The sequence below is a fragment of the Meriones unguiculatus genome, chromosome 5 (genome assembly GCF_030254825.1).
Source record: "Meriones unguiculatus strain TT.TT164.6M chromosome 5, Bangor_MerUng_6.1, whole genome shotgun sequence".
Taxonomy (NCBI): Eukaryota; Metazoa; Chordata; class Mammalia; order Rodentia; family Muridae; genus Meriones; species Meriones unguiculatus.
The window spans coordinates 104,435,798-104,451,654 of record NC_083353.1 but is presented as its reverse complement, the minus strand read 5'-3'; the positions used below and the strand labels follow the sequence as shown (position 1 = coordinate 104,451,654).

The window sequence follows — 15,857 nt, the reverse complement described above, 5'->3', positions numbered from 1 at the left end:
TGGCATCCCATTGGCTCTGAATCTCCATATTTAAAATGACTTTCGACCCTGCGGTATGACAGGCTATCTTACATTTACCAAATGAGCAGACTATAGATTTTAATGCTAATATCCGGTGATAGACCGGCTGAAGCAAAAATGGTAAGGCCCTAGTCACAGGATAAGCTAGTGCAGTTTGTATGAAGAACTGCAAAACAATCTCACTTTTTCACTAATCACCTCATTAAGAAAAACGTCGGAGGAATTGGTCATTGTAATCTCAACACTCAAGAGACTAAGGCAGAAGGCCTGTCCAGAGTATAAGGCCGGCTGGAATACCCAGCAAGGCGCAATGGGGAAAAGACTTTAACGACAAGAATGGGCTTTGAGCTAACATCTGCTATAATAATTGAAGTAAGGCCAAACAATGGTATAGCCAATCCATGACACGATTTTATTAAGAAGTCTTTAAGTGCTAATTAGATACATCGAAACATGAAAGGACATGCTATACTGAAGAGAATTACATATGTTTTTCTTTTTTTTTATTTGTTTTTGTTTTTGTTTTTTATTTTTGAGACAGGGTTTCTCTGTGTAGCCTTAGCTGTCCTGGACTCACATTTTAGACCAGGCTGGCCTCGAACTCACAGAGATCTGCCTGTCTTGCGCCTCCCCCCACCCCCCGCCCCATGCTGGAATTACAGGTGTGTGCCACTGTGCCCAGCATATATATATATATAATTTTTTTTGAGACAGGATTTCTCTGTGCAGTCCTAGCTGTCCTGAAACTCACCCTATAGACCAGGGTGGCCTTGAACTTAGAAATCTGCCTGCCTCTGCCTCCCAAGTGGTGGGTTTAAAGGTGTGCACCACCACCACCCAGTGCCAAGACACAAATTTTTAAAAATTTCAACTTATGAATGTCTTTGGGAATGCCAGCTCCTGGTGTGGTTTTTCTAGAGCCAGATGTTACAGAAGCCTGAACCTAGCCCAGCCCAGTTCTTTCTGCTTCTTGCTCCCTATCTGACTTCCTTCTCTCCACATGTCCTTGCCATTTGCCATGGCCGGTACCAGAGTTTTGTTTTACAGTGTGTGTGTGTGTGTGTGTGTGTGTGTGTTTCCCTCTGTCTAAGAAGGCTGGCTCAGATATTTCACTGCAATTGATTAACATAAGGAGACTCTGGCTTGGCTGGATACCGGTAGTGGTAATAGCAAATGGTACCTCCCAGAACATGTCCCTTAGATATTGCAGATTGCACAGAGGACTGCGTACAGATTGTCACGGCAGTACGAATACCTCTTCATCCAACAAGTCTAATAATCTGATCTTGGCTTTGGGCACTTTCATATTAAAAAAAAAAATAACGTGCAGTAACTATAATTTCATTTGCCTTTTAAAATAGCAGGTATCTCTTAATCAGGAGAAAGATAAAAACAGACTGAGAAGTTGTAATTCAAAAGCACTTACCTCTCTTCATAATTTTCTTCTTTCTCTGGTTTCTGATTTCCATTCAAATTATTTGCTCCATCTGTAATGGGGTATACAGGTATACACAGTGGACACTGGACAAATGCCTGAAGACTCTCTAGATCTTCCAAACCCAGATCTCTGCCTGACCCCAATCCTTTAATCCTCGTCTCAGCAGACATTGCCTCAAGCCATCTTTACGGTTAAAGTGTTTTCCCATTGTGTCTTGCTGTGTATCCCAGCTGGCTTTAAACTCAGGCCAGGCCTCCTGCCTTAGTCTCATGAGTACTGAGATTACAAGCATGTATCAAAATGCCTGGCTTGTCCAACAATTTTTTCTTTTTTTATAATTTATTTTAAATTTTATTTTATATGCATTGGTGTTTTGCTTGCATGTGTCTGTGTGAGGGTGTTGGATCCCCTGAATTTGGAGTTACAGACACCAACATTTTGTTTGTTTGTTTGTTTTTCAAGTCTCTCCACATAGCCCTGGCTGTCCTGGAACTTGCTCTGTAGACCAGGCTGGCCTCAAACTCACAGAGATATGCCTGCCTCTGCCTCACAAGTGCTGGGATTAAAGGTGTGTGCCAGTACTGAATGGGCACCAACTTTTTTTTCTTAATGAAAGACTTTCTATAGTAGGGGAAATGCAGGGCTAATTCTGTGTTTAAGAGCAGGTAGGCCAGGTGTGGTGGTGCATGCCTTTAACCAGCACATGGGAGGCAGAGGTCATTGGATCTCTGTGAGTTAGAGGATAGCCTAGTCTACAGAGGAAGTTCCAGAACAGCCGGGAGAGAAATCCTATCTCAAAAAAACAGCCAAAACCAAAACCAAAAACAACAAAGCAAAACAAAACAAAAACAAAGGAAAGAGCAGGTAAGTTGTTAGTTCTCTCTTCAGTCCTTCCTCCAGACACTTGCATGTTATGAGAGTGAAATAATTGGGGGTGGGGAGGGCAACTGCTTTCCACAGCTGTTCATGCTAATGGATGTGCTGCTTAGAGCATTGGCTTTCGCTGTGCTGAGACTGCTTCTCCTCATTGCACATGAGACAGAAGCATCTTGAGGTTTAACTGAAGACAGAAGGAAGTATGGGGCTGGAGAGATGGCTTAGCAATTGAGAGTACTTGATGCTCTTGTAGAGGACCTGGTTGATGGCCCTTTTCTTGCCCCAAGGTCTCCTGCGCAAACATAAACCTGCATTGCACATAAACCCACACAGGCAAACATAAACTTAATAATATTTTGAAGTTAAAGAAGACAAGTTGGGCTGTGGAGACAGTGGTTAAGAGCACTGGCTGCTCTTGCAGAGGACCTGAGTTCAATTCCCAGCACCCACATGGTGCCTCACAACCATCTGTAACTCCAGTTCTTCTGACTTCCATGGTCATGTGACACTCAAACATATACACAGGCAAAACATTTGTACACATAAAATAAAATAAAGAAGACAAGTTTTCAGCCGGAAAGTTAAAGATGTATTTTTTCTTTTTGTTTTTTGTTTGTTTGAGACAGAGTTTCTCTGTGCAGCCTTGGCTATCCTGGACTTGTTTTGTAGACCAGGCTGGCCTTGAACTCATAGTAATCCACCTGCCTCTGCCACCCCAAGTGCTAGGATCAAAGGCATGAAACTATTTTTTTTTTCTTTTCTTACCAGGTGAACACTTGTTTGTTTGGTTATTATTTCTAGATAGGGTTTGTCTGTGTGGCCTTGGTTATCCTGGACTCGCTTTGTAGACCAGGCTGGCCTCGAATTCACAGAGATACACTTGCCACTGCCTCCCCGGGTGCTGGACTTACAAGTGTGCACCACCACACCCGGCTCAGGTGAGCATTTATAATTCTGTTTCCTTACATTGGAGTTCTTCCGGTACAGAATAACACTTTTCTGAACATTGGAGCACAGTGAGCCAGGGTAAGATGAATAAAGGTTAACTTTTAACACTAACTTGCAACTTCCACACTTGACTGCAGCCTTTGACACGGGGTGGGGGTTGTCTTCTGTGCCTGTCAGACACACACAGGTGTGATGAAGGGTTAGGAACTTGAAGGGGTGGTGCTGGTGCTGTCCCGCGTCGGGGAGGCCTCCCAGAAGAGCCCCGCCCCGCCCGCCCCGCCCGCCCCGCCCCCACAGTCTTGAGTCACAAAGGCGGTTGCCAGGCGCCCGGGTGGAGAAAAGATGCGGCAGCTACTCTGGATCCTGCAGTCCGCGTGGAGTTCAGTAGGTGAGCTCCGGCCGGATGGTGATGGTTGGTCCGGGGCCGGGCTCCCACCGCTGTCCCGGCCTCGGCCAGAGTCGTGTGGCTCCCGCCCCGGGGGAGGGACTTCAAGGGAGACAGGCCTGTTCTCCAAGCACTCCAGCCGCTCGCGATCTTTTCACAGTTCACGAGGATTTCAGCTGTACTTTGGCGCTGCCTTCCCCTTTCCCAGGTGGGGAAATCGAGGATCGGTGTTCCTTAGAAGGAAGGCACCAATAAAATGACAGGGAAACCAGATCTTCCCTATGTTGGGTTAGTACAGCAGCTTGCACAGAGTCGCTAGGTGCACCTCTCACCCCTGAAATGGATTAAAGCTACTCCCTTGATGCTGGGGACTGGGACAGGACCATTTTTATTTAAACCTTGTGAGAAGGAGTGGAAAGACTGGAGTCCAAAGCCCTCCCATCTCTTGGTTTAGGTTGGACATTTGATTTTTTTTCCCTTTCGCTGTATTTTTTAGGAGACTATAAATGGATTTTTAAAAAGTTTAGAGGCATTAATACCCTCCACCCACCTTGCCATGGCAGTGTACCACCTGGATTTTTTTTTTTTCCAGACAGGGTCTTACTCTATGCAATTCAGGCTGTTATTGAACTCATAGCAATCCTCCTGCTTCAGCCTCTCAAGTGCTGAGATGACAAGCATCGGCTTTGTGCTCTTAAATCCAAAATACGTAGTACGGGATGCCTCTCCTAAGCAGTTTGGAATAGGCCCCTCTGTGTCTGCTTCTCTTCCTAAGGCAGCCCAGAAATGTGAAACTTAGCAACTTGCAAAGTGACTGCACAGACTGAGAAACCTTGTCAGCTGGAGGAAATCAGCAAATTAACTTCGTCCTAATCGCTGTCAAAGGACACTCCCATTTTGACATTTTCCCAGTTTTTGTCTGTTTGGTTTTAAACAAACCTCAGTGGGGAGGTGTCAGCCTTCTGGTTACGGCAGCTTCTGGCAGGATGTGTGGCTGTGGTCTTGTGGTAGAAAGGGTGGGGGGAGGACAAAGACTTAGACTTGGCTGAAAACGTGGGGTCCCAGTGGTGCAATGGGCCAGTGCATGGGACTTATACAGAAATGGGACCTGTAATGGCCCTTCACATAAGAGGAAGGTGCTAAAAAATGTTAGCTTCTGAATTCAGGAGACACTGTCTATTTGGAAGTAGAATGACGGGAAATCAAAATTCTACTTGGATAATTTTTGGTTTAATATATTCTAGTAGCACTTACGGAAAATTCAAGGTAGTATCCAATGGGTATCTTACATGTGAAAATAATATATCTATATATGGGAGGGGTGAGCAAATTTTAAAGAATGTACCTCTCTTCCAAGGTGCTGTGTAAGTCCTCTAGTCCTCTAGCATTCTCTTCTATCAGAATGCTCTTAGGACCAAGAAGCTATCACAGTCATATTTTTGTTTAGGAGTTGGGTTTTCTGTCATTAAATTTTTGTTTTGTTTTTTAAGGACAGGGTTTCCTTATGTAGCCCTGGCTGTGCTAGAACTCACTGTGTAGACCAGGCTGTCCTTGAATTTAGAGATCACCTACCTCGGACTTTCCAAGTGCTAGGATTTTTTTTCCCAAAGACTTATTATATATAGTCTATCGGTATGTTCAGGCACTGGTGGAATACAGCAAATTCCGTTGTTGGGTTCCTTGGGGCTGTAGTTACAGGCAGCTCTAAGATGCCCCGCATTGGAACTGGGAACCAAACTCAGATCCTCTGAAATAGTAGCAAGGAGTCTTAACTGTTGAGTCCTTTTCTGGGGGAGGGGATGGGAAGAGGGTTGGGTCTCTATGAAGTGCTGGCTGGCTTGGAACTCACTATGGGAAACAGTGGTGCTTCCAACTTGTAATGATCCTCCTTACCTCTACCTTCCAAGTTTTGAGAATATAGTAGGCATGAGCCATCAAGCCAGGTACTTCCCCCCACCCCCCACCCCTTGGATGTCTCCATAAGGAATAGTGAAAAGTGGAGGTTGCTTCAAAGTCATGCTGTAGTCTACAAACTGTAAGGTGCAACGGAATCTTTGGAGGATTTGTATATGTGCAAACTTCTGGGTCCCGTTCCACATCTCTAATTCAGTAGGCCTGAGATGGGGCCCCAAAAGCTTGCATTTCTATCAGATCCCTAATGTTAAAACTGCTAGTTCAGGGGTTATACTTTGAGAGCTCTGACAAAGTCCCAGTTACAAATGCTTGTAAGACACGGGCTGAATTCTGATCAAATAATGTCTCCTCATGAAGTCCGGTCACTTTTGCAAGGCCCCCACCCCTACTCACCGAGACATTGATTGAGATACTCCATTTCAGACAAATTCGTATCATTTGCAGAATGGGTTAACTTTCTTACAGGGGCTTGGAAAAGGCTTAATGGAGTTTTAGTATGCTCAGCAGTTGCCACGTTCAGTGTTTGTTACCCTTCATAGAACCACTGACCCCTGCCATGTACTGGCATCTGTTCGGTGGGAACCACTACGTTTAAGTCAGGGATGAGACGGTTGTGAGTGTGCAGACACGCCCTTCCCCTCCCCCTTAAGCACAGCAGGGAAATTCCATGTCTGATTCCTTTCCTTTAGGACTGTCAATGGCAGGCTACCAGCTCTGGTCACCATGGACCCCACTGGATGAGAGCTTCCAATGGCTGCGGCACACAACACCTACCCCTTCCTCCAAACACCCTTTTAGGGCCTCTCCTTGTTTCCCCCACACTCCTTCTGACCTTGAAGTGCAGTTGTGCTTTCAAGAAGTCACCCTTGTCCTAGACAGCCCACTTGTGGAATCTGGAGAGAGCCCCAAGTTGCCTTGCCACACATCAGAGCTCCGAGCCACGAATAACAAGAAAGGAGTGGTGAGGAAGCCCCAGCCTGTCCGCCTCAGTGGAGTGGATTCTGTCTTTGGTAGGGTCATCACAGCTCAGCCACCCAAGTGGACTGGAACCTTCAGAGTTTCAGACAAGTCAGCCTTCTGCAAAATTATCAGCAGGGAGCACCAGTGGCCCACTGGACTCAAGGAGCCTCAGATTCAGATGACAGTGACTATGTGCAAACAGATGCTACGCTCCATCCTCCTGCTGTATGCGACCTACAAGAAGTGCACCTTTGCCTTGCAGCACTCCAAGTAAGGGTCCCTGTCTGAGCCCTGAGCTCCACACCATGCTCAATGGTATGTACCCAAAGCTTACATAGACCTGTCTACATAAATGAAACTGTGACATCATGCCAAATATTTTTCCTTTCGGTCATGCTGTGACAATTCTGGAGTTTCCCCTTCTCCCCTCTTTTCAGAAATAGGACCAATGACACTGAGCAAGGAAGAACATTTCCACTCTAAAGCTGAATGACCATTCAAAAGTTAACCTAATACTGACGTGCACATGTGATAATGATGAACTTGTCATATAAGTAAGTCAGCCTAATGTGAACACGCTCAAATGCCATAGACAATGATGAGCTGGCAAAGAAAAGGGATGCCAAGAAAAGACAAGTATGGATTTCTGGGGACCAGAGGATGAAGGGGTCAAAAATGTATATGGGTTAAGGGCTAATTTAAAAATTGCATTCCCTCCTCAAACAAATGTGAATCACTAGAAAAAAAATATAACTTTAATACCTGTATAGGCAAAAATATTAGCAAATATTAAATAGTCTTAGTGACATGGCAAGGAAGAGCCTGACAGCAGTTTTGAGACTGGGCTTTCTGGCAGAAGACAGGATCCCTGACTTTAGCTCCTGATGCTCTATTTCTAATAAACTATAATTATTTTGTATGATTCTTAAAAATAGATCCTAGGCATAATTCAGAATAATGTGGAAATAAATACTGTATATACATACAAAGCCAGCAGATGTCTGATGATGTCTTTTCTTCCTTTGTTTTATACTAATACATTTTAGAAGGGAGCTGGTGAGATGGCTAAGCAGGTAAAGGTGTGGAGTTTGATCCTGGAAACCTGTATGGTGGAAGGAGAGAACCTACTCTGACCTCCACACGTGCACCGCAGCACGTACGTACCCACACACATTTACAAAAAGAAATGTTTAAAAATTCAAAGGAAGTGTTCCAGACCCTCCTGGTCACCAAACCTAATACCACAATAGCCAGGACTACGTAAAGAGGCCCTCAAAACAAACAAAAATCCAATTAAAAGATAGTTAAAATGTTCTTTTCTGACTTTTTGATCATTGATAAAGTCAAGCCATTCCTCCAGGAAGTTGATAATATGAGAGACACATTTAGGGCACTGGTATGATTGCAGAAACATCAACTTAATCTTAATTTGAATAATAAGCCTTGAACAATAAGACACATCTAAAATGAGGAATAAGGTGGCTGAGGCAAAACTCAGAAAAGGATTTATTTACAAAGCCTATAATAAGCCTAAATTTAAAAATAAAGCACTTCCAAAACTAGCCCGCAAGGCCCAGAAAGAGCATTTACTCTGCAGTGCCAGACAACCACGTTTATTCAAACCACCGATGGATGCTACACTCAGCTCCTCAGCCAGGGACCTGGTTGTTGGTAGCCAATCTGTGGAATCCACTGGTTAATTAAATAAAAAAACTCCTCTTGAAGGGCAAACAGGATGCTTCTAGTTAGAAAGGTAGAGACCAGACTTCCAACCCCAAAGAGAAAATGGTAAGAGGCTGACAGAGGTGAGGAAGGGACAGCGTGTCCCTGGGCTGGGGTCTAATCCGAACTGTCATCACTTTCATCACTGTCTTGGTCCTTTTGTCCATCACTTGCTTCTTCATCTCCATCCTATGGGACAAAAAAAGAAAAGCACTTTAGGCCAATTCTTGCACCACAACTCTCACAAGTGTACACTATACCATTTTCATTCTTAAAGGCAACAAAGAGTTTAAAACATTTGTGAGCTAAAGCAGCTCTCCTGTTTTCATTTTGAGACAGTATCTGATGATGCTCAAGTTCTCTCAAGCTCATTACATTGCCAAGAATGACCTTGAGTTTGTGAGCTTCCTCCACCCCCAACTGTTGGGATTACAGGAGCATTCTGCCATGGTTAGCCCACTTTGTCTTCATCTTTTGAGATGGGGGTGTCTCACTATGTAGCCCTTGCCTGGCCTCAAACTTAGGAGATCCACCTGCCTCTGCCTCTGCCTCCACGTGCTGGGACTAAAGGCATGTGCCACCATACTTTGCTTCCCCATAATTCTTGTCATGAACTATAAGCCAAGACTATAAAGAAAGGTTTCATTTTGATTTGTTGAGGCAAGGTCTCACTGTGTAACCCTATCTGGCTCAGAACTTGCTACACAGACCAGGCTGGCCTTGAACCCACAGACAACCATCTGCCTCTGCCTCCCTAGTGCTGTGAGTAAAGATGTGAGCCACCACATTCAGTCCAAGAGATCATTATTTACAACTGAATCAAATCTGTGTGATCTTTTAAAAAGTCAAAGCTCTCCAGCTGTTCTTCAGGCATAAGACACAGAAGCAAAGTCACATTATTAATTCAACATAGAGCAAGGCCTAGTATGGTGGGACGACTGTAATCCCAAGGTTCAGGAGGTGAGGTAGGGGGATTGTGAGTCCAAGGTCAGCCTGGGCTACATAGCAAGGTTCTGCATACACAAACAAAAGGAATAAATAAACCAGCAACCAGTGTCTGTGTTGTGTGTACGAAGCACCGGTTATTACAAGTACTGGCAAATACCAACAGGAGTCCGGCAGGAAACTGGCTTGCTCCTCTACTAAGACACATCTATGTAGTAGAGGTATAGCATACTTCTACCTCATATTCCTTGTGAGAATAAGCAGAAGAGGTTTATTATAGGACTAAAATAGAGCCATACAAACAGACTTCATATGTGCACAGCTTCTACCTGAACTATCTACTATCCAAAATTCAAACGAACTGAGCAAAACTTTTTTTTTTTTTTGGGGGGGGGGTCGGGGGAAGGGTTTTCAAGACAGGGTTTTTCTGTGTAGCCTTGGCTGTCCTGGAACTGACTCTGTAGACCAGGCTGGCCTCAAACTCACAGAGATCCTTCTGTCTCTGCCTCCCAAGTTCTAGGATTAAAGGTGAGTGCCACCATTGCCTGGTGAACTGAGCAAAACTTGATGCACACATTTTTATTTAGCTTACTTTAAATTCACAAAAGCATCTGTCCATAGAAAAGAATGGGGACCTGTACTATTTTCTCTATCTTGGTAGTTTGACTCTAGGCTTCTGCTTTTCAAAAAATTTTATAATTTATTCACTTTGTATCCCAACTGTAGCCCCCTCCCTAATTCCCTCCCAATCTCACCCTCACTCCCTCTCCTCCCATGCCTCTCCCCAAGTCCACTGATAGGGGAGGTCCTTTTCCCCTTCCATCTGAGGCTAGTCTATCAGATCTTATCAGGATTGGCTGCATTGTCTCCCTCTGTAGGCTTCTGCTTTTATGTTTCTATTTTGTATGTTAAAACAAGTTGAGCAACTGTAGAGATAGATCAGTGTTATTAAGAGCACTAGCTGTTCTTCCAGACGACCCAAGTTCAACACCTAGCATTCAAATGGTGGCTCACAAGTTTAACTCCTAGGGGGTTACACAGTCCTAGGGGGTTAAACATTCCCTTCTGGATGCCACAGGTACGGTGCACAGAAAAACATGCACAAGAAATACTCATACACATTAAAATTAAAAAAATAAAAAAAGCAGAAATGGCCAGGCATGGTGATTCGAGCCTTTAATCTCTGCACTTGGGAGGCAGAGGCAGGCGGATCTCTGTGAATTCAAAGCTAGCCTAATCTACATAGGAAGTTCCAGGCTAGCAAGGACTGGAAAACAAAAGTTAAAATGGTTTAACTCATTTTAACACAGAACATGCTGGTTTCTTCTCCCTTCTAGAATACCTTTACATACAAGATCTTGAGAAACAGGGGGCTATGTAATGGAAGAAAAAAATCTCCACTTTGTTTTTGGTACAGAGGAGTGAATGCACAAACTTTCCCCTTACGTTGCAAACAAATTTTCAATACACCTTGAGATGATGTACTTGAAATTTATGGAACCCAAAGCATTTATAACGCTTTTCTTTATAGGAAATGGAGTTGGACACAGAAGTATTTAACAATAGATATATACAGAGAAAAACCTGTACTTTCTGCTAATAAAGAGTACTTAATAAAATGATCCAGACCAATGCCAGACCAGCCTGGGCAGATACCTCTGTTGCTCTGTTCCTGGAGACGTGGGATGCCGTGCCATCCTCACTGTCCTCTGCAGTGCTCTCTGGGGAAGAGGGATTCTGGGAAATAATCTCTTCACCCTAAATGTAGAAGAAGCAAAACAAATGGTGGGTTAGAATAAGCACATTTATGGCTATGGAGAAGGCTGAGTTTCTAGGTAGTAGAGAAGAAATATTCTAGCCCTTCAAAACATGTCAACCTCTGATCTACCATTCAGGGAAGTGCTGTTCAATCCTAGGTATCTGAGATGCCTACAGAGTGATAACTCTATATAAGGTTCATTTTTGCATTCACGTGTTACACTAGATTTATACTAGATGTGTTGGTGACTCTCAGTTAATGCTAAATATGCATTTAAAATTGTCCCAAAGGCTGAAGTTGTAATCAGAACTTAGAAGAGAATCAAAGTTCGTGGTTAGTATGGGCTACATAATGAGACCCTGTTGCCAAAAATATATTTCTCAATACCTCAAGGCTTATAAGTACCACAGACCAACCACAAATAGCCAAGCAGAGTCTGAGGAATTGTCTAGACTCAAACCCTGACTCCACTAACTCATTGCTAAATGGTCTGTGAAACTTACTATCCTGAGCTTCAGTTTTCTCCAAGAAAACAATAGAATTGACTTCATAAGTGTGATGTGAAGAAAGAAAATCACTGTTATATTCTTTTCATATATACCATTATAAAACTCAGCTGGTGGGGCAGGGGAAATAGCTTGGCAGTTAAGAGTGTTTACTGTTATTCATGGGACCCAGGTTTAGTTCTCAGTACCTACAGTACCTCCCAACTGCCTATAACTCCAGTTCTAGGGAACCCAACACTTTCTTCTTTAGATCCTGCATACATGTGATACACATGTATGGAAACGTGGGATGTATGCACATACATGCACATTTTAAAAAGTTAAAAACAGCCCTTAGTGTAAGTATGAACGAGGTCTTGCACCCTAGAAGTGAGTGATGCTGAGATTCCACAGCAGGGTCACATACAAACAGGTTCCAGATAATCATGCCCATTTGTTAAAACTGGAGAGCCTTTTCAGAATTGGACAGAATGCTAATTCAAAAGAAGTTTGTCCATATATGAAAAATATTAAAATCTGCTCTCTGTGCAGTTTACAAGTGTCCTCCTGGCACAGAGAAAGGGCTCTGTTGATCTGGTTTCTTGTTTTGTTTTAATTAGATTTATTTTGCCTGTACATACACATATGTGCACCTCATACATGCCTGGTGTCATGGATCCCCTGGAACTGGAGATACAGACAGTTGTGAGCCACCATCTAGGTGCTAGGAATTGAACCTGGGTCCTCTACAGGGACAGCCAGTGCTCTTAAGCAGTAAGCCATATCTTCAGCCTGTTTTTTGTTTTTATGAGACAGGGCTTCATTATGTAGCCCTGGCTGTCCCGGTACTTGCTCCATAAACCAGGCCTTGAACTCAGATCTGCCTGCCTCTGCCTCCCGAGTGCTGGGACTAAAGGCATGCACCACCATACCAACTAACCTGGCTCCTGTTGACAACAATGGCATGTTTTGTACCTTTGCTGCCTGGGAGAAGGGTGTAGCGAGGACAATGAGCAATGTGCTCTGACTTTATACTCTTTTATTTAATTTTTTTTTGAGATAGAGTTTCTCTTAATAGCCCTGGATCTCCTAGAACTTGCTCTGTAGACCAGGCTTGGCTCTGCCTCCCAAGTGCTGGTCTTAAAGGCCTGTGCCACCACTGTCGAGCTAAATAGTGTTTTAAAAAATTATTACCTTTATTTTATGTCAATTAGTGCTTTGCCTGCAGGTGTGTGTGTGTACCACATGCATGCAGGCTATGGAAGCCTGTAGCAGGGACTGGATCCGATCAACTGGGGTTACTTTTGTAAGCCGCCATGTTTAAGTGCTGGGAATTGAACCTGAGTGCTCTGAGAGAGTGGCCAGTGCTCTGTTGATCTGTCTCTCCAATCTTACAATCTCAGTCAACCACAGGCACAGTAACAGTAATCTTTTTCCCACTAATGGGGACTGCACCTAGTTCCTTACACATATTATTTTGATAAGTACTCTACCCCTGAGCAGTATCTCTAGCCCGCTACTTATTTTCAGTTTTGTGACAGCTTTGCTAAACTTCCCAGGCTGGGCAAACCTTGAACTTGTGTCCCTGCTGCGTCAGCCTCCCAACTAGTTGAGATTACAAGCCTATGCCAACAGGCCTAGTTAAAGGCAGTCATATTGGGAGAACAGGGCTCAGGCAACCTCTCTTGTGTTTTGTCTGGTGGTTTTACAAAAAATGGGACTGGGAGCTCAGAACGGTCTAAACTTCAGGCTTACCTGTAAGTCTCGGTTTTTGAGAGTGCCCAGCCAGAACGCTTCTCTACAGTTGTTGAGGACAAGCATGGCTTTGACTCTGCACACTAACAACTCCAGGGACTTTTTGAGTAAAGGCACATGTTTGGTGAGTCTTGTGTCCTGGTGGATCTGAGGAGAAATAAACCATCCCAGTTTATCATCATGTTTCACATTTCCTGAACAGAAAGTTTTGAACACACGGCCCAGAGGCATGTTCCATCAAAAAGTAACAGTTTGAGGAGTACTCTGAAAAAAAGTCAGATAAACTTGACACCACCAACACCCCTAGGTGCCTCTTATATGCTCTGTTGACTAATCAGCAGAAAAAGCCCCCAGGGGTGTTTAATGATATGAAACAAAACATTAGCTTTGGTCAGCTTCAAGCCCCAGGAATTCCAGCTCAGCTTCTTCTAAAGAGAACCAGGGAGGAAATGGTGGCAAAAAAAAAAAAAAAAAAAAAAAGGTTCCACAGGGACCACAGACGCCACTATTGTATATTCCTTCATTCAAATGTTCAAGAGCCTCAACTGGAGGGTTTTGTTGCTATTCCCTCCAGCATCCACCCCAGACAGGGTCTCATCATGTCGCCCTGGCTGTCCTGGAACTCGCTATGTAGACCAGGCTGGCCTCGAACTCACGTAGATCCACCTGCTTCTGCCTCCCAAGTGCTAGGATTAAGGGCTTGTGCTACAACTCCTGGGTTAGAGATGTCTTTAAATAAATACTTAACTATTCTCACAAGACACAATCAAGTCCTGTAGCTGAAAAGCTCTAACATGGCTGGCTAGGAATTCTCCCAGGCTCCTGCAGTTAACCACACACCACAGTTTTGCATGCTGGGCAGTTTTATGTCAACTTGACACAGCTAAAGGAGGGTGCCTCAACTGAGAAAATGCCTCTACAAGACTGGCTGTAGGTCAGCCTGTAAGGCTGGTAGTGTTGGGTTCTATAAGGAAGCAAACTGAGCAAGATATGAGTAAGCCAGTAAGCAGCACTCCCCCAAGGCCTCTGCCTCAGCTCCTGCCTCCACATTCCTACCCGGTTTCAGTTCGTTCCTGCCTTGGCTTCCCTTAAAGGCTATGGAAGCTAAATAAACTCTTTTGGTTTGGGTCATGGCACTTCATCACAGCAACCCTGGTACACTTTGTAACAGTAACTCATCTAGGAATGCTCTATACTCTCTTCCCCTGAGCAGTGGACTCTGGTTTGTTCTGAGACAGGGCTTGCTATGCAGTCTAGGCCAGCCAGCCTCTAAGTGCTGGAGTTATACATGTGAACAACTACACTTGGATCCCCAGAAACACTTCAAGAGGAAACATAGCTATAAAATTTGAGTTCAAATACAAAACTTCCCTTTTGATCACTGTCAGTCACATCCAGCAACAAAGGATTTGCTTGCTCTAAATAAACTGCCTTCGGACACAGGGTTGAAAGCTAGGTCTGGTGCCCATGCCTATAATCTCAGCAGGGAGCCTGAGCATAATGAGTTTCAGGCCAGGGCTGGTTTATGCTTCATAGTTGAGACCTTTTCCTCTCTTACCTTGGAATGCCCACAAAGGTGATGAAGTAGCCTTGTGTTCAGTTGAAGGGTTTCCAGCAAGCTCAGAACATCTCCCTAAAAATGACAGGATTCATAAATGTCCTGGTGTAACGTTCTGATATTTCAGGTGCAAGATGTCCTTGCATCAAGGGTTCCAGGGAGGGTAAACTCTGTCGGTTCCAGCCTGTGTTAATGATCATCTGAGTCTTCTCTCAGACGGTACTGAGCCACCTAGCTACTGAGTCCTAGCCTTAACTCTGTCTGTAGTATCTATCAGTCTGTTAGCTATTAAGAGCTAGTTTGGTTTTATTGGTTGGTTGGTTGGTTTGGTTTTTTTGAGACAGGGTTTCTCTGTGTAGCCCACATTGTCCTGGATCTCTCTCTGTAGACCAAACTGGCATCAAACTCAGAAATTTGCCTGCTTCTGCCTACAGAGTGCTGGAATTAAAGGTGTAAAGGTCTGTGCCGCCACCATCGCCACCTGGGCAGAATTAGTGTTTTTTTTGTTTTGTTTTATTTTGTTTTGTTTTTTAACACATGCATGTATTTTGCCAAACTTGGGTCTTCTGGAAGAGTAATACATACCTGTAAGCACTGAGTTATCTTTCCAGCCCCTAGCTTGTTTGTTTTGTTGTTGTTACTGTTTTTGAGACAGGGTCTAGTGCACCCCAGAATAGCCTCAAACTTTCTACGTAGCTGAAGATGACCTTGAACTTCTAATCCTCTACTTTCCCAGTACCTAGGCGACAGGCATACATTAGACCGCAGTTCTAAGTAGGGAACCTTGTCTCCTTTCCAATCTGTAAATTAGGATAAGATTCCATGTCTTCTTTTCATAGCTATGAAGGGTAACTACTGCCAGTGGTTTGTAAAGTTTGCCTTTTTATGTATGTGTAAGAAATCAAGTTTCAGAGGGGCTTCAGTGGGAAAGGAAAAGGTATAAGAAGGCAACGGGTGTCTGTATGATCAAATTACATTGTACACACAAACACATATGGTGTTGTTAAATAAATTTACAAACACACAAAAAAATCTTTTTATTCTCACTATGCCTGCTCCGAATACCGCCTGGCTCTAAAAGTCTATCAAGC

The 15,857-nt window shown here is 43.9% G+C and overlaps 2 protein-coding genes across 3 annotated transcripts in view; one reads left to right on the top strand and one right to left on the bottom strand.

The window, feature by feature from the left end:
- Positions 1 to 3,565: 3,565 nt before the first annotated feature.
- Positions 3,566 to 7,697, top strand: Fancd2os (FANCD2 opposite strand). 2 transcript variants are annotated; one of them, XM_021637652.2, is made up of 2 exons: positions 3,566 to 3,671; positions 6,272 to 7,697. In XM_021637652.2, exons 1-2 carry the CDS (start codon positions 3,626 to 3,628, stop codon positions 6,814 to 6,816), a joined length of 591 nt encoding a protein of 196 aa, XP_021493327.1. In that variant the 5' UTR covers positions 3,566 to 3,625; the 3' UTR covers positions 6,817 to 7,697. The 2 variants fall into 2 exon arrangements, with proteins under 2 accessions (XP_021493327.1, XP_060239916.1); XM_060383933.1 differs by lacking the exon at positions 3,566 to 3,671 and adding an exon at positions 3,702 to 3,876.
- Positions 7,698 to 8,031: 334 nt separating this feature from the next.
- Fancd2 (FA complementation group D2) overlaps positions 8,032 to 15,857 on the bottom strand; it is a 67,729-nt gene continuing 59,903 nt past the window's right edge. Inside the window, exons 41-44 of the mRNA XM_021637605.2 lie at positions 14,767 to 14,841; positions 13,209 to 13,355; positions 10,866 to 10,967; positions 8,032 to 8,453 (exon numbers count right to left, since the gene is read on the bottom strand). Coding sequence (XP_021493280.2) covers positions 8,382 to 8,453; positions 10,866 to 10,967; positions 13,209 to 13,355; positions 14,767 to 14,841 — 396 coding nt within the window. The 3' untranslated portion in view covers positions 8,032 to 8,381. The remainder of the gene's footprint in view (positions 8,454 to 10,865; positions 10,968 to 13,208; positions 13,356 to 14,766; positions 14,842 to 15,857) is intronic.